This window comes from Carcharhinus amblyrhynchos, chromosome 3, assembly GCF_965287045.1.
Source record: "Carcharhinus amblyrhynchos chromosome 3, sCarAmb.v2.hapA, whole genome shotgun sequence".
Classification (NCBI taxonomy): domain Eukaryota; kingdom Metazoa; phylum Chordata; class Chondrichthyes; order Carcharhiniformes; family Carcharhinidae; genus Carcharhinus; species Carcharhinus amblyrhynchos.
The window spans coordinates 128,048,325-128,063,838 of record NC_137326.1 but is presented as its reverse complement, the minus strand read 5'-3'; the positions used below and the strand labels follow the sequence as shown (position 1 = coordinate 128,063,838).

The window sequence follows — 15,514 nt, the reverse complement described above, 5'->3', positions numbered from 1 at the left end:
TGCCTACGCCTCTTGGACTCCACAGTAAAGGTGTGCAAATTTGGAGAGTAATCAGTGTAGTGAGAGCAAAGTTGTTTGATGGCTTTTCACTGATTGAACTCACACGGGAAGGTGACCCCCGCAACAAAAAATATCTGACTATTACCAAGAACAGACAAGGAGTGAGAGCAATCAAATTGATAGCCTTCAGCTTTCACTTAGGCATGGCTGAAGGGTCCAAGGGACATAGTAACATGCAAGAAGCTATCAGCAGCCAAGTCAATATTCCACTGCAGTCTTTTACGAACTATAAATAAGCTTCAGAGTGCTGCATGAATGGTTCAGGAAATAAGTTAATTTGATTATATCATGTGACAGATGACGCGCGTCCAATTATGAGCTGCTAATTATCTTGATGGAGCTGCTTTTTTGGAATTACTGGAGTTTCCTCTGAGCTAATCGTCACTTTAATGTGGCCATTACATTGTTCACTATGAAAGTGTTGTCCGTGGGGAGTTCCCAGAGGCGGAGCAGTGATCCAAATTGTCCTACATTAAACCAATCTTGATGAAACAAATTAAAAAGAAAAATTAATTGTTCTGCAAACAGACTGACTACAGTTCATTTAATTATTTAACTCTTGGCTTTTCACAGAATTGATGTAGCATTCATATCTCAACCCTTACAGTTCTGTTGTTTGATGCCTTTGTTAACATGGTCAATATGGAATTATACAGAAATTATAATATAGCAAAACGTTCTACACTCCAAACAGTCCATGTTAGTAACTCTTTTTCACATTAGCAGTATCCTAATCCCATTTGTCCATCCTATAGCCATTTCCCTTTATTCCCACATTTTGCTGCCTATTTATAAATGTCAACATTATTATCATTGCTCCAATTGCTATCTCAAGTAGCCATGATGTGGAGGTGCCAGCGTTGGACTGAGTTGGGCACAGTAAGAAGTCTCACAACTCCAGGTTAAAGTCCAACAGATTTATGTCAGAGCATGAACTTTCGGAGCGCTGCTCCTTCATCAACCACTCACCTGATGAAGGAGCAGTGCTCCAAAAGCTTGTGCTATCAAATAAACCTGTTGGACTTTAACCTGGTGTTGTGAGGCTTCTTACTGTCCCTCAAGTAGTGCATTGTAAAGCATCATACCCAGGCCCTATCCCCCTAACCCCATGTAAAATTTACTCTGCTAAATCCCCCTGACACTAAGGGGAAATTTACCATGGCCAACCTCCTGAGCTGCAATTCTCTGGCAGAAAACCAGAATACCCGGAGTAAACCTACACAGACAATGTGCAGACCCCACACAGACAGTGACCCAAGGCTGGAATCTGAACTCTGGTCCCGGATGCTGTGAGGCTGCATGAGTGAATACATTTGGCACATTTTCTGATCTAACTTGTGGGTTTGAATCTTTCCCAGCTTATAACTTCAGACTGTATAATGATTTCAGAACACATAAGTTGAGAATGCTGTAGTATTGAAGTTAGAAATTTGTTGAGGAGGCTTTTTACAGATCTAATTGCACAAAGATTGGCCCTTTGGTTTTTTGCTTAGTCAGTTCATAGGGTTCCCAAACCCTTCACTTTGACGATAATAGACTGCAATATCTTATACGTTATTAGAGCCATTGCTTTCAATGGCATATCTGAGTAGTTTATTCTAGCAGTGACACACCTGAGTACCTATATGTATTTAACTGCCAGCAAGTCAGAGCAAACACATTTCCTCATTGCAGGAGTGTCTCTTGTCAACTCCAGTGGACTGTTCTTTAGTAAAACACCACGACTGGTGTTTAAGGAGTGAGGAACAGGATGTATTTTGGAAAATATGTGCGGTACATTGGTATTATTCTGATACCTTTTGCAGTTCTGTGTATTATGGCTGATCTTTTACTGCATCTCCCAAATGGAGAAATTAAATACGCAAAGCAAGAGCAACTCAGCCCCATGGTGGGGTTGTTCGAAGGGATTGTTGGAGGTGGAATATTGGTGGGTATGTTTCGAAGAACAACTTTGATTGAAGCCAGAGACTGTTAATCTTAAAGATGATTTGTTTTGATTTATCATTGTCGCATGTATTAGTATTCAGTGAAATGTATTGTTTCTTGCAAGCTATATAAAGCATACTGTTCATAGAGTACATAGGGGAGAAGGAAAGAAGATGGTGCAGAAATAAAGTGTAACAGTCATAGCTAGGGTGTGGAGAAAGTTCAACTTAATATAAGTCCAGAAGCCTGATGACAGCAGGGCAGAAGCTATTCTTGAGTTGGTTGGTACGTGACCTCAGGCTTTTACATCTTTTTCCCAACGGAAGAAGGTAGAAGAGAGTATGTCTGGATAACGTGGGTCCTTGATTATACTGGCTGCTTTCCGAGGCAGTGGAAAGTGTAGACAGAGTCAATGGATGGGAGGCTGGTTTGCGTGATGGACTGGGCTACGTTCACAATCCTTTGCAGTTTCTTGCAGTCTTGGTCAGAGCAGGAGCCATACCAAGCTGCAATCCAACCAGAAAGAATGCTCTCTATGGTGCAGCTGTGAAAATGGGTGAGAGTCATGAGTGGTGTAAATTTAAATTTTCTTAGCCGTCTAAGAAGGCAGAGGTGTTGGTGGGCTTTCTTAATTATAGTATCAGCATGGAGGGGCAAGGATAGGTTGTTGGTGATCTGGACACCTAGAAACTGAAGATGATGGCAAGCTGAAAAGATACTTAAGGGAGAGTGTTGCAAAATCAGACGATGCACCATCGAGAATGAAATGTTAATATTTCCAATGGGGAGGACTGTTGATTCTGAAGGTGCTGAATTAACAGATTAGTCTCTTGTTCATGTGCTAACCAAACCTGCAGAGCATTTGTAGTATCTTCTGATTTTATTATTTAAGTAGAGGATAAGGTCATTGGGGCAGGAACTAGATTTTAATTGTTATAATCTGAAATTCCATTGTGCCGCGGGAATAGATTGAATTTTCAAACAGGAATTCATGAAGTATAAACTGCTGTTCCCGTTAATGTCAAGTATTCTTGCAAATTGTTCTGTAAAGTACAAGATGAAAAGCTTCACAACATACCTCTTTTTGCAGAAATATTTAAATTGCATGGCATGGTGGGCACAACGTAGGGATGTGGATTCAATTCCAGTCTCTAGGTCACTGTCTGTGTGGAGTTTGTCTGTTCTCCCCGAGTCTGCGTGGGATTCCTTTGGGTGCTCTGGTTTCCTCCCACATTACAAAGATGTGCGGGTTAGGTTGATTGGCCAAGTTAAATTGACCCCAGTGTCAGGGGCGGGTTGGCAGAGTAAACATGTGGGATTGTGAGATTAGGGCTTGGGTGGGATTGACCTCCTTCTGCACTGTATGATTCTATGAGCCTATGACAATTGAAAAAGTGAAAAAAATTGCAGGAAAAGGAGTGAGACTCATTGGATAGCTTTTGCAAATCGCTAGCATAGACACAATGGGCTGAATGGTCGCTATCTCTACTATATGAAAAGTTGAAGGAAGAAAAGATTAAGCTGCTACCTTTCGGCACTGATGTTAGGAGCAATCCTGTAGAGGATTGAGTGTTAGTATGGCTGCCTCAATAAGATCTCACCCTGTTTAGCTTCATGCTCTATGCTGAACCATTTACATTAAATGCTTCAGTCTGCTCTTTGTATTCTGTATGAATCCCAAACCCTGAGCTGTCTTTGAGGATGTTCCATTATTCAGCTGCTGGCTAATGCTTTTCTTCCCCTCTCTCTCCAAGAGATCATTCTCTCCGCCCCTCCTGAAGCTGCAGACACCTTTTGGAGGTTACATTTTCCATGGCAATAGCCAGCCCGTTCTGCTCATGCCAATGGACATCTCTGGAATGTGACTCTATTTGAGTTGCCCACTTACTGTTTCCATGTCACTCACTTTTAAATATATTGTGTTGGCTTTTCTCAAATGAAAGGTGTAGGATTCTTCCCGAGATGAGGCTGTTTGTGTTTCCTGAGAGTTTATCTGTGTGTTCACTGCACTATCTTTAGTTTGATATTGGGGATTTGATTTGATTTGATTTGATTTGATTTATTATTGTCACCTGTATTAGTCTACAGTGAAAAGTACTGTTTCTTGTGCGCTATACAGATAAAAGCATACCATTCATAGGGAAGGAAAGGAGAGGTTGCAGAATGTAGTGTTACAGTCATAGCAAGAGAAAGATCAGCTTAAGAACATAAGAACATAAGAAATAGGAGCAGGAGTAGGCCAGCTGGCCCTTCGAGCCTGCCCCGCCATTCAATAAGATCATGGCTGATCTGTCGTGGCTCAGTTCCACATTCCCGCCCTCTCCCCATAACCCTTAATCCCCTCACTTATCAAAAACCCATCAACCCTCTTCTTAAAAATATTTAGCGAGGCAGTCTCCACCACTTCAACAGGCAGAGAATTCCAGAGATTCACCACCCTTTGAGTGAAGAAGTTCTTCCTCAACTCCGTTCTAAACCACCCCCCCTTTATCTTGAGGCTGTGCCCCCTAGTCCTACTGTCCTTTCTGAGCGGGAAGAGTCTCTCCACCTCTATCCTATCCATCCCATTCATCATCTTAATGTGAGGTAGGTCCATTCATGTAGTTTGTAGGGGAACTGCTATTTCTGAAGGTACTTTCTACACATTTTCATCATGAGGGTGATTATTTTTGAAGTTTTATTCTCTCCTTGAAAACCCAACCCTGGCATGGCCCTCAATTCTAAACGAGTGAAATTATCAGTGATGCATTGGAATTCTACCACCCCACCCACCATGGAATCAGAATGGGCGAGGGGTGGACAACGGAAATGTCCGTTGGCCTCAGGCAGGAATTTCCAGTCTCACTTGAGCGAGGCCGTACCATCACCCCCATGGAGTGCTGGAGAGGCTGGTTAGAGGAACAGTGGGCTAGTGAAGTTGGGAGGGGGGAGGTTAATGATAACTGGTTAGAGCCTTTGGGAGATAGCAGGATTAGAGGAACGGACTATTCCAGTTGTGGCCTCACTAAGGCTCTGTATAGCTACGGTAAAGCTTCCCTCTTTTTACATTCCATTCCCCTTGCGTTACATTCCATTTGCCTCCCTAAGAACTTAAGAACATGGGAACATAGGAATTAGGAGTAGGCAAATTCAGCCCTTCGAGCCTGCTCCGCCATTTAATGAGATCATGGCTGATCTCTCCCAGGTCTCTAATCCACCTCCCCACCTGTTTCCCATATCCCTTTATCCCCTTATTTATTGCTGTACCTGCAGACAAACTTTGTGATTCCTGCATCAGACACGCAGATCCCTCTGTACCACTGTGTCTTGCGAACCCTCTCCATTTGAACTACATACTGTTTTTCCATTCTTCTTGCCAAAATGGACATTTTCCCATGTTATTCTCTATCTGCCACTTTTTTCCAATTCCCTGAACTTCTTTACTACCCCTTGCAGACTCGCTACCTCCTTTTGACACCTAATTTTCCTACCTATTCTGGTGTCATTGGCAAGCTTAGTTACTATACACTTGGTTCACTCATCCAAATCATAGAATAGAATAGATTCATAAAATCCCTCCAGTGAGGAGGAGGTCACTCTGCCCATCGAGTCTGCACTGACCACAATCCACCCAGGTCCTAAAACTGTAACCCCACCTATTTTTACCCTGTTAGTCCCCCTGATATGATGGGGCAGTGTATCATGCCTAATTAACCTAACCCACACATCTTTGGACTGTGGGAAGAAACTGGAGCACCCGGAAGAAACCCACGCATGCATGGAGACAATGTGCAAACTCCAGATATATACTGACGAAGGCTGGAATTGAACCGGTGTCCCTGGCGATGTGAGGCAGCAGTGTTTAACCACTGTGCCATTGTGCTGCCAATCACTGACATCGATTGTAAACAGTTGAGGCCCCAGCACCAATCTCTGTGGAACTCCAGTCGGTACAGCCTGCCAATCTGAAAAAGACCCATTCATCCCCACTCTCTGCTCCCTGTTTGCTGACCAATCCTTTATCCAGTGGGAATAGGAGTGGGGGGTGGGGGGGGAGGTGGTTTACTGGGGTAGAGGAGTGTGGGGTAACTGGGTTAAAGGAGCGGGGTAACTGAGCTGGAGGAGTGGCGGTAACTATATTAGAGGAGTGAGGAGGGTAACTGAGTAAGAGGCATGGGGTAACTTGGTTAGAGGAGTGAGAGGTAACTGGATTAGAGGAGTGAGAGGTAACTGGGTTAGAGGAGTGGGGGTAACTGGGTTAGAGGAGTGAGGGTAACTGTGTTTGAGAAGTGGGGATAATTGGGTTAGAGGAGTGGGGTAACTGAGCTGGAGGAGTTGGAGTAACTAGATTAGAGGAGTGAGGATAACTGAGTTAGAGGAATGGGGGCAACTTCGTTAGTGGAGTGGGTGTAACTGGGTTAGAGGAGTGAGGGGTAACTGGATTAGAGGAGTGGGGGTAACTGGGTTAGAGGAGTGGGGGTAGCTGGACTGGAGGAGTGGGGGTAACTGGGCTGGAGGAGTCGGTGTATATTCCAATAAAATGCGTGTAGGAATGGGCAGCTAGCTTGGAAAGATGTTGGGGAATTTAGTTAGCATGAGCCTTTGTGCTGAAATCTCCATGAATGCAATACAGCCAGAGTTGATATCCCACAGCGCACTGACCCAGCAGGACATGACAATCCTATTCAGAGAAACTGGAAATGCTATTGTGGTCCAACAGAGACTTGTGGAACAGGCCCGAAGGGCTGGATTTGCTTTCTTCTACTCCAAATTCCTAATGCCTCTGCTCCTATTATTGACTGGCTGAAACTATCACGGTACATTTCAATCAAAACTTACCAGTTAATGAATTTTCTTGTTAAATTGCAGATGATTTTTCCTATAGTGGTATTCATTGGCCTCGATGATGAAGATTGCTACAGTTGCTGTGGGAACAGGATTTGTGACAAGAGCAGTTCGGTGAGAATTCCCTATTTTCCCGCAGTGACAAAGTCAGTTTAGTTTGATTGAGAGTTTTGCTGAACTGTTGTCTCTTCCCTTCCAATCAGATGTTGACCTTGGTGATTGTGGCTCTGATCGGGATGGCTGGTGGCGTTTACTGTTTCGGTGTTTCGGCTCTGGGCTTATCGCAAGGCCCGTACTGCCTCACGGACCTGGGATGGTGCAATCCCTTCAACTCCACCAACGGAAGGTCAGAAAAACAGAACAACCAAACATAATGTTTCCGCCATTCCAATGGAATGGTGAAGTGCCATTAGTTTGGAAGAAAAAGAGGGGAGAGGTAGCATACTGTATGGGGCGGCGCAGTGGCCCGTGTTTGATTCCCAGCTTGGGGTCACTGTGTGGAGTTTGCACCTTCTCCCCGTGTCTGTGTGGGTTTCCTCTAGGTGCTCCAGTTTCCTCCCACAGTCCGAAAGACATGCTGGTTAGATACATTGACCATGTTAAATTCTCCCTCCGTGTACTCGAACAGGCGACTAGGGAATTTTCACAGTAACTTCATCGCAGTGTTAATGTAAGCCTACTTGTGATACTAATAAATAAGCTTAAACTATAAATTAAATTGTGTAATTTTAGAAGATGTGGATCTTTTTGGAAAAGCAGGAAAGGAGGAACCAGGAAGGTTAAATACACAAATATTGAAGGTTGTAGGACAGGTAGATCTTTTAACTTGATGTTATTAGATGTTAGAACCAACTTTTACTGCATGTATTCCTATAATTTTTGCAGCATAATGTTCCACTGTCCCACCCTAAGCTCCTGCTGTCAATCACCCAAAATGGCCGTCTTTGAGACATAACATCTCCACTGAAAAGTGTATATCTTCTTCACAGTTCAGTTGCTTGATTCTGTTTGATTGGCAACCTCAGACTCCTGGCTCATTAAATAGAGGCAAGGTACAAAATCAAGGAAGTTATGTGGGAGCTTTGTAAATCACCAGTCAGGCTTCGGATAGAGTATTCTGTTCAATTCCAAGAAAGACATCAAGGCCTCGGAGAGGGTGCAGAGGAAATCTACTAGAATTTCCTGTCAGATATTGATGCATTCGACATCCCAATGCAGAACGATGACCCTGGTTATATTTCTAGCAGCTAGATTTTTCTTCCAGTGAGAAGGTAGGTGAAAAGTGGAGGTTCATCATGGAGGATGCCATCAAAACCCCAAAAGAAAGATAAATTTATTGACACTATGTCAGTAACACTGAGTATAGGTGGAAAAGGTTGTGCAATGAAGAAAAGACAAAGCAAGGTGAACGAAAGTGCAAAGATGTGTGGATTAGGTTGATTGGCCGTGATAAATTGCCCCTTAGCATTCCGGGATGCATAGGTTAGAGGGATTAGCAGGGTGGGTATGTGGAGTTAGGGCCTGGGTGGGATTGTTGTCGGTGCAGACCCGATGGGCCACCTTCTGCACCGTAGCGTTTCTATGGTGTCTATGGTTTTGACTGACTGCAGTGTTGGAGCATTGAGTAAATGCAGTTTGGTATTTGGGAGCTGGTTTGTGGCTTGCTGACAGCCCTTTCAGTCTAAAGATGTACCTCATTAGACATCGTTTCAGCAGCTTGTTCTCTCAGTGACCTAACAACGTTGGTGGTGTGGGGGTCAAACAAGAGAGTCTCCTGGCTCGTCACTCTAAGCCCCCTGTCCACATTCGAGTATAAAAGATTTGATCACCCCCAGTTATGGCCAACTGCTCTTATCTACAGAAACACTGCGTGAGTAGACTAAACTTGTAATGAGTGGTGGGTTGAGCAGTTAGAGAAAAAAGACCTACATTTTAATGAACAGTTCTCACACTGAGCCTGTCATTTAAATGCATAAATAAATTGGACGAATACAGACAGTGTTAACTCACATTTGTTGCTTTGTTGTCATTGAACCAACACAATTTGCATCTTGAACATTGACAAAGGTTCCACGTCCACTATTTGGACAGCACGATACTGCAGCTCATTCCCTTTTGTCCAGCTAGATTAAAGGGAACTAAGGTAAATTTTTTCACCCAGAGGGTAGCGGGGATCTGGGACTCACTGCCTGAAAGGCTGATTGAGGGAGACACCTCATCACATTTTGGATAAAAAAAATACGTAAAAAAAAATACTTAGGGGTGGGGAGGAGGTGGGAGGTGATTTTTCTGTCCCGCCTGCCATGGGAATTGTACCGGGCGGGGGTATGAACCTTACAAAGGTCCATTAACCTTGGACAAGATTTTCCAATTCTGGGGTGAATGCAGCTGGAAAATTCCATTCTTGAAGTGCCATAACATACGGAGCTACAGACCATAGGCTGGAAAGTGGGATTAGATGGCATGGTGCACAGTGGTTAGCACTGCTGCCTCACAGTGTCAGGGATCTGGGTTCAATTTCCAGCTTGGATCATTGTCTGTGTGGAGTTTACACATTCTCCCTGTGTCTGTGTGGGTTTCATCTGAGTGATCTGGTTTATTCCCACAATCCAAAGATGTGCAGGTTGGGTGGATTGGCCATGGTAAATTGCCCTTTACTGTCAGGAGAACTAGCTAGGGTAACTGCATGGGGTTATGGGGATAGGGCCTGGGTGGGATTGTGGTCAGAGCTGACTCAATGGGCTGTAGGATTCTGAGAGTTCTTTGGAGTGGGGTAAGTTGCGATGGGCTGAATGGCCTCTTCCCTATTGTAAATTTTCTGTTTTTAGGTGTTCCTCTTGCCGCCTTTTGAAAATGATTGGACTAGAGAGGGTGCAGATTCACCAGGATGTTGCCTGGGCAGGAGCATTTCGGCTATGAAGAGAGGCTGGTTCAACTGGGGTTGTTTCCCTTAGAAGGCTGAGGGGGATCCCTCACAACTTTTAAGAAACATTTAGATGAACACTTGAAATGCCATAGCATACAAGGCTATGGACCAAGTGCTGGAAAATGAGATTGGGATAGGTGCTTGATGGTGGCACAGACATGATGGGCTGAAGGGCCTCTTTCAGTGCTGTAAAACTCCATGAACGCCTCAGAGTCTATCTTTATGAGCTTTTCCCACAGTTAACATTCCCACTAATTCTGGCACCATCTGCCTCACCTATTTATTTAAAGCCCTTTTAGACCTTAGGTTAACGTGGCACTCATGACTACATGGAGTGCTTGAGGCAAGTAGCATTGGCGCATTTAAGGGGATGTGATAAGCAACATGAGGGAGAGATGAACAGAGGGTAACTCTGTAAGGTGGGGGGAGACTCATGTTGGGCATAAAGTCCGGCATTGACTAGAGTCATGGAGTCCCGACAGTGCAGAAGGAGGCCATTCAGCCCATCGAGTCTGCACCAACTATCAATCCCAACCAGGCCCTACGCCCATAACCTCATGCATTTACCCTACTAGTCCCCCTGACACTAAGGGACAATTTGCCATGGCCAATATACCTAACCTGCGCATCTTTGGACTGTGGGAGGAAATTGGAGCACCTGGAGGAAACCCATGCAGACACGGGGAGAATGTACAAACTCTGCCCAGAGAGTGACCCAAGCCTGGAATTGAACATGGGTCCTTGGCGCCATGAGGCAGTAGTACTAACCACTGTGCCACCGTGCTGCCCTGTTAGTTGGGCCGAATAATCTGAGTCTGCGTTGTGAAGGTTGATGAAGGTTGATCTTGCACTGTAGTATGATTTGCCAGAGAAGCGTTCAGGTATTGACCCAATGTTGACTCAGTGAGATGTTTACAGAAGGTAGCGCTCTGATAATTGTTCCTTCGACATGTTTCCTTTCCTAGGTATCTCACTAACTACACTACCTGGAGTCAGTGCACTGAACCAAGTCACATTGTGGCATGGAACGTCACACTGTTTTCCATTCTCCTGGTGCTTAGCGGAATTGAAATAATTTTATGTTTCATTCAGTTTGTAAACGGCTTGGCTGGAGCAAATTGTTGCAGCGACCAAGAGGTAATCACATGTTTTTGTGTTTTTTAAAATATATCTTGGGGGTAGAGTCATGCTGGCTTCTGTGCAATTCATCTGAATTCAATGTAGTTGATGCAAAAGATCACAATCTGAACCTTTTGAGGAGCGGTAATCGCTGTTGGATTGTCACTCCATTTCCTACGGGACGATTTGTTTCGTATTTCTGGCTGGGTCTCCTGATTCCAGATTCTTCAGAAATATGAAGCCACCCTCCATCTAACTGCTTCCTTGTAGTATTGTATCTGGTCAGCGATCATTTTTCATGCTGAAAAACTTTGAGAATTTAAACTGCCTTTCAGTGCGTTAGTGAATGAATGAATGAGTGAACGGGTGAGTGAATGGGTGAATGAACGGGTGAGTGAATGGGTGAATGAATGGGTGGGTGAGTGGGTGAATGAACAGGTGAGTGAATGGGTGAGTGAATGGTGAATGGGTGGGTGAATGGGTGAATGAACGGGTGAGTGAATGGGTGAGTGAATGGTGAATGGGTGAGTGAACGGGTGAGTGAATGTTTGAGCGAACAGATGAGTGAACAAGTGAGTTTATGGGCAAACAGGTGAGTGAACAGCTGAATGGGTGAGGGAATGGGTGAATTGGTGAGTGAACGGGTGAATGTATAGGTGCGTAAGTGGGTAGGATGGATGAGGTAAGTGGGCAGGTTGTCTGCTGAGTCGGGTGAACAAAGAACAAAGATCAAAAACAGCCCGGGAAACAGGCCCTTCGGCCCAACGAGCCTGCGCCGCCATTACCAGTCCCCCCCTCCACCCATGACCCTTATCTATTGTTTATGGCATTCCACATTGAGGGAAACTAATTTAAGGACAATTTATTACCTCCAATCAGCCTACTAGCACATCTTTGGGGTGTGGGAGGAAACCGGAGCACCCGGAGAAAACCCACGCAAGCACGGGGAGAATGCGCAAACTCCCACAGACACTGGCCCAAATCCACGCGTCTGCATAGCAAACAGTGATAGTCACTGAGCTGTTGTGTTGCCCAGCATCTGGTCCAGTTTAAGCACACACTAACGACATGAAGCACTAAGCTACTCTCGAACATTCGAGAGCAGCCCTAGTACGACCCATCACGTGTATGCCCCTCGTTGGACAACAAGGCGGACTGACTTAAAACCTGTGAAGGCAGGGTGGGTGAATGAGTCCGGTGGCAGGTGGGTATGTTGGTGGATTGGCAGGGTGGCAGCTGGCTAATGGTGCTAAGAGGGTAGGGTGGTTAGGGTGGGTGGATGGGGCGTCAGGGGCTAGTCAGGTTGGGTTTGGGGAGAGTTGGTGTGGGGAGGAGATTTGTGTGGTAGTTGGGTTGTGGAGAATAATCAGACTGAGGGAGCAAGGAGTCAATGGGGCTGATGAGGGGGCCAAGTGGAACAGGGGGTGCTCATCAAATTGGGTTGGGGGGAATTGTGGGGGTTGTCTAGGGGAGTCATTGGGACAGGGGGAGTCAGAGGTTCAGTTGTATAGGATTTTCCTGCCTGAATCCTCCAACTCTAACTCTGAGTTGGAGACTTTTTCAGAGGGTCCGGGGAGGAGGGAAATTGCCCAACAGAAGTTCAAACTTTCCAGGTATTTCCCACAAAGTCATTGTGTCAGGATTTCTACACTGTCCTGAAGCTTTCTTGGAGGTTGTGTCCAGTGTCCAACAATCTGGAGACTCGGATATGTGGGCCCATGGAGGTTTATGCACAAGCCATGTGTCCATGATATCTTGCACTAGTTTAAAACCCTCACAGCACCAGGGACCCGGGTTCAATTCTGGCCTTGGGTCACTGTCTGTGTGGAGTCTGCACTTTCTCCCTGTGCCTGCATGGGTTTCCTCCGGGTGCCCCAGTTTCCTTCCACAGCCCAAAGATATGCCGGTTATGTTGATTGGCCATGATAAATTGACCCCAGTGTCAGGGCAGTTAGCAGGGTAAATGTGTGGGAATAGGACCAGGATGGGATGTGACCAGTACAAACTCAATGGGCCAAATGGCTTCCTTCTGTACTGTAGGGATTCTATGATTCTACGGATTCTACGATTCAGAATCTGAAGAGCTACAGATGGTGCTGAACATTGGGCAGTCGTCAATAAACATCCCCATTACTAACCTTATGATGGAAGAAAGGTCTTTGATAAAACAGCTGATTATGCTTGGGTCTAGGACACTAGAATCATGGAGTCCTACAGTATAGAAGGAGGCCATTCAGCCCATCGAGTCTGCACCAACTACAATCCCATCCAGGCCCTTTCCTCTCAATCCCATGTATTTACTCTAGTAAGTCTCCATGACACACAGGGGAAATTTAACATGGCCAATCCACCTAACCCTGAGGAACTCCTGCAGTGATGTGCTGGAACCAAGGAGATCGATCTCCAACTATCAAAGTCAACTTCCTTTGTGCCAGGTATGATTCCAACCAATGGAAGGGTTTTCCCTTGGTTCCCATTGATGCCAGTTTTTCTAGGGCTCCTTAATGCCACACATGGTCCAATGCTGCCTTGATGTCAAGGGTAGTCACCCTCAGCTCGCCTCTGGATGGTAAATGTACGCTATGGTGACTGATACTTTTAGATTCACCATCCCGGCGGCATAGTGGCACAGTGCCAGTATTAGCACTGCTGTCTCATAGCACCAGGGACCTGGGTTCAATTCCCAGCTCAGATGACTACCTGTGTGGAGTTTGTACGTTTTCCCATGTCTGCATGGGTTTTCTTCTGGTGCTCCGGTTTCCTCCCACAGTCCAAAGATGTGTGGGTTAGGTTGATTGGCCATGCTAAATTAACCCTGTGGGATTAGCAGGGTAAATATGAGAGGTTATAGGAATAGGGTCTGGGTGGGAACGTGGTCGGTGCAGACTCGATGGGTTGAATGTCCCCCTTCTGCACTGTCGGAACGCTATGATTCTGATGAGGGACTGTCTTACTTTCGCTCTATGCTTCTGAAGTAATTGGTAATAAAGATCGCAAATAACCAGGTCCCAATGAATCGCCATCTCATTTTTCTGTGATTGTGTTCACAGACAAAGAATAGCTTGTCATTTTTTTCCTTCAATTATTTTGGCTCCCTCCTCACACTGTAATTTTCCCTGCGTATTGACCTCTGTGTCTCTGTTGTCTCCAGCTTTTCTCCTCTCCCTCTTTCTTCCTGCTTCCCTGTATTCTCTTCATTCTCCTGTACATCTCCCAGTCTCCCTCCCCTTTCCACACGAACTCAGTGCTAACTCTGACTTTTTCTAACAAGTCCAGGGAATGCAGCGAGATTGAAATCTATGAGTACGAGGCCAAAGAGTCAAAGGTAAGCACCAAGATTTGCAGTGGAGGCTTTCTGCATAAAGAGATGAATTTGGGTTGGGGGAATGGGGGGCATGGATGGTGGAGGGATGGGAACAATTCTAGGAATGGTCGGAATGGATAGATGAAAGGGAGCTTTAGACCAGGTGTAAGCACAAGAGTGGACCAGGAAGGGGTCTAGTGGAGGCAGGCGGCATGGTAGCACTGTGGTTAGCACTGCTGCCTCACAGCGCCAGGGACCCGGGTACAATTCTGGCCTCGGATAACTGTGTGGGTTTGCATGTTCCCCCTGTGTCTGCGTGGGTTTCCTCCGGGTGCTCTGGTTTCCTCCCATAGTCGGAAAGACGTACTGGTTAGGTGCATTGGCCATGCTAAATTCTTCCTCTGTGTACCCGAACAGGTGCCGGAGTGTGGCGACTCAGGGATTTTCAGTGTAACTTCATTGCAGTGTTAATATAAGCCTAGTTGTGATACGAATAAATAAACTTTAAACTTTAGTGACCAGCTGAAGGGAGGAGGGGTTGAGATGTCTGCTAGTATCTAAATACTAGAGGCGCTCAGAGGATTTTGGATGTGGGGAAGAGACCTCTAGATACTTTCTTCTGTGATTTGAGAGCCCCTGGGTAGGAGGGGGAGGTGATGGAATTGTGGCTGGATTAGTGGTTGGCTCTTGCAGCCTTCAGATTTGGACTCAGATTGTAATAGTGAAGGGGGAGATACCTGGGGCCTGGCTAAACACAGACATGGGGAGAGATTTACCTGCAATCAGGGAACACTTGTGGAGATTTTCTTGTGAAAGAACCCAGTTAGAGAAGAGTATAGGTTGAAGACTAAGTTGTAATACCACATGTCCTGCTCTCCCACCTAGTGGCAGTCTGTATTCGGGGCCATGCTAAATTTGTCCATAATGAGAGCTGTAAGGTTTGTACACTATTTAGCCTTGCCATCTGCACCAAGGGGCATTGCACTATAGAGCACGGCAGGTTCGCCTAGTTGCAAGGGCAATGTTGTAATCACCTTTTGCAAACATTGGTCTGTTCTCTTGTTACAGAATGATGAAACCGTGTAAAGCACGACTGGCCCCTGCCAGACTGGAAGAGGGTGTGAGGTTCGGTGGTTCCTGCCACTCCTCGCTGGTGACCCTCGCTGCTTTGTTAGCTCGTCTGGGATCATGGCTGTGAATTTCCTTGGACTTTTTGCCCACCAGGCGTCGCATCGAATCAAGACTTCTGGTAGACGGCCACTGAAGTTGCGACATGGTGGCACAGTGGTTTAGCACTGCTGCCTCACAGCACCAGGGACCTGGGTTCGATTCCCAGCTTGTTGCCACTGTCTGTG

At 45.7% G+C, this 15,514-nt stretch overlaps 1 protein-coding gene across 1 annotated transcript; it reads left to right on the top strand.

The window, feature by feature from the left end:
* Nucleotides 1–1,810: 1,810 nt before the first annotated feature.
* tm4sf1 (transmembrane 4 L six family member 1) lies at nucleotides 1,811–15,245 on the top strand. Its single transcript, XM_080186190.1, has 6 exons — nucleotides 1,811–1,987; nucleotides 6,835–6,924; nucleotides 7,014–7,156; nucleotides 10,702–10,873; nucleotides 14,007–14,180; nucleotides 15,228–15,245. Exons 1-6 carry the CDS (start codon nucleotides 1,811–1,813, stop codon nucleotides 15,243–15,245), a joined length of 774 nt encoding a protein of 257 aa, XP_080042316.1.
* Nucleotides 15,246–15,514: the final 269 nt, after the last annotated feature.

Bases quoted from the DNA above. Each gene is read 5' to 3' on its own strand.
- tm4sf1 (XM_080186190.1), top strand. From the start codon at position 1,811: ATGTATTTTGGAAAATATGTGCGGTACATTGGTATTATTCTGATACCT. The intron at 1,988-6,834 runs GTGGGTATGTTT...GTTAAATTGCAG, and splicing joins TTGTTGGAGGTGGAATATTG to ATGATTTTTCCTATAGTGGT. The intron at 7,157-10,701 runs GTCAGAAAAACA...TTCCTTTCCTAG, and splicing joins TTCAACTCCACCAACGGAAG to GTATCTCACTAACTACACTA.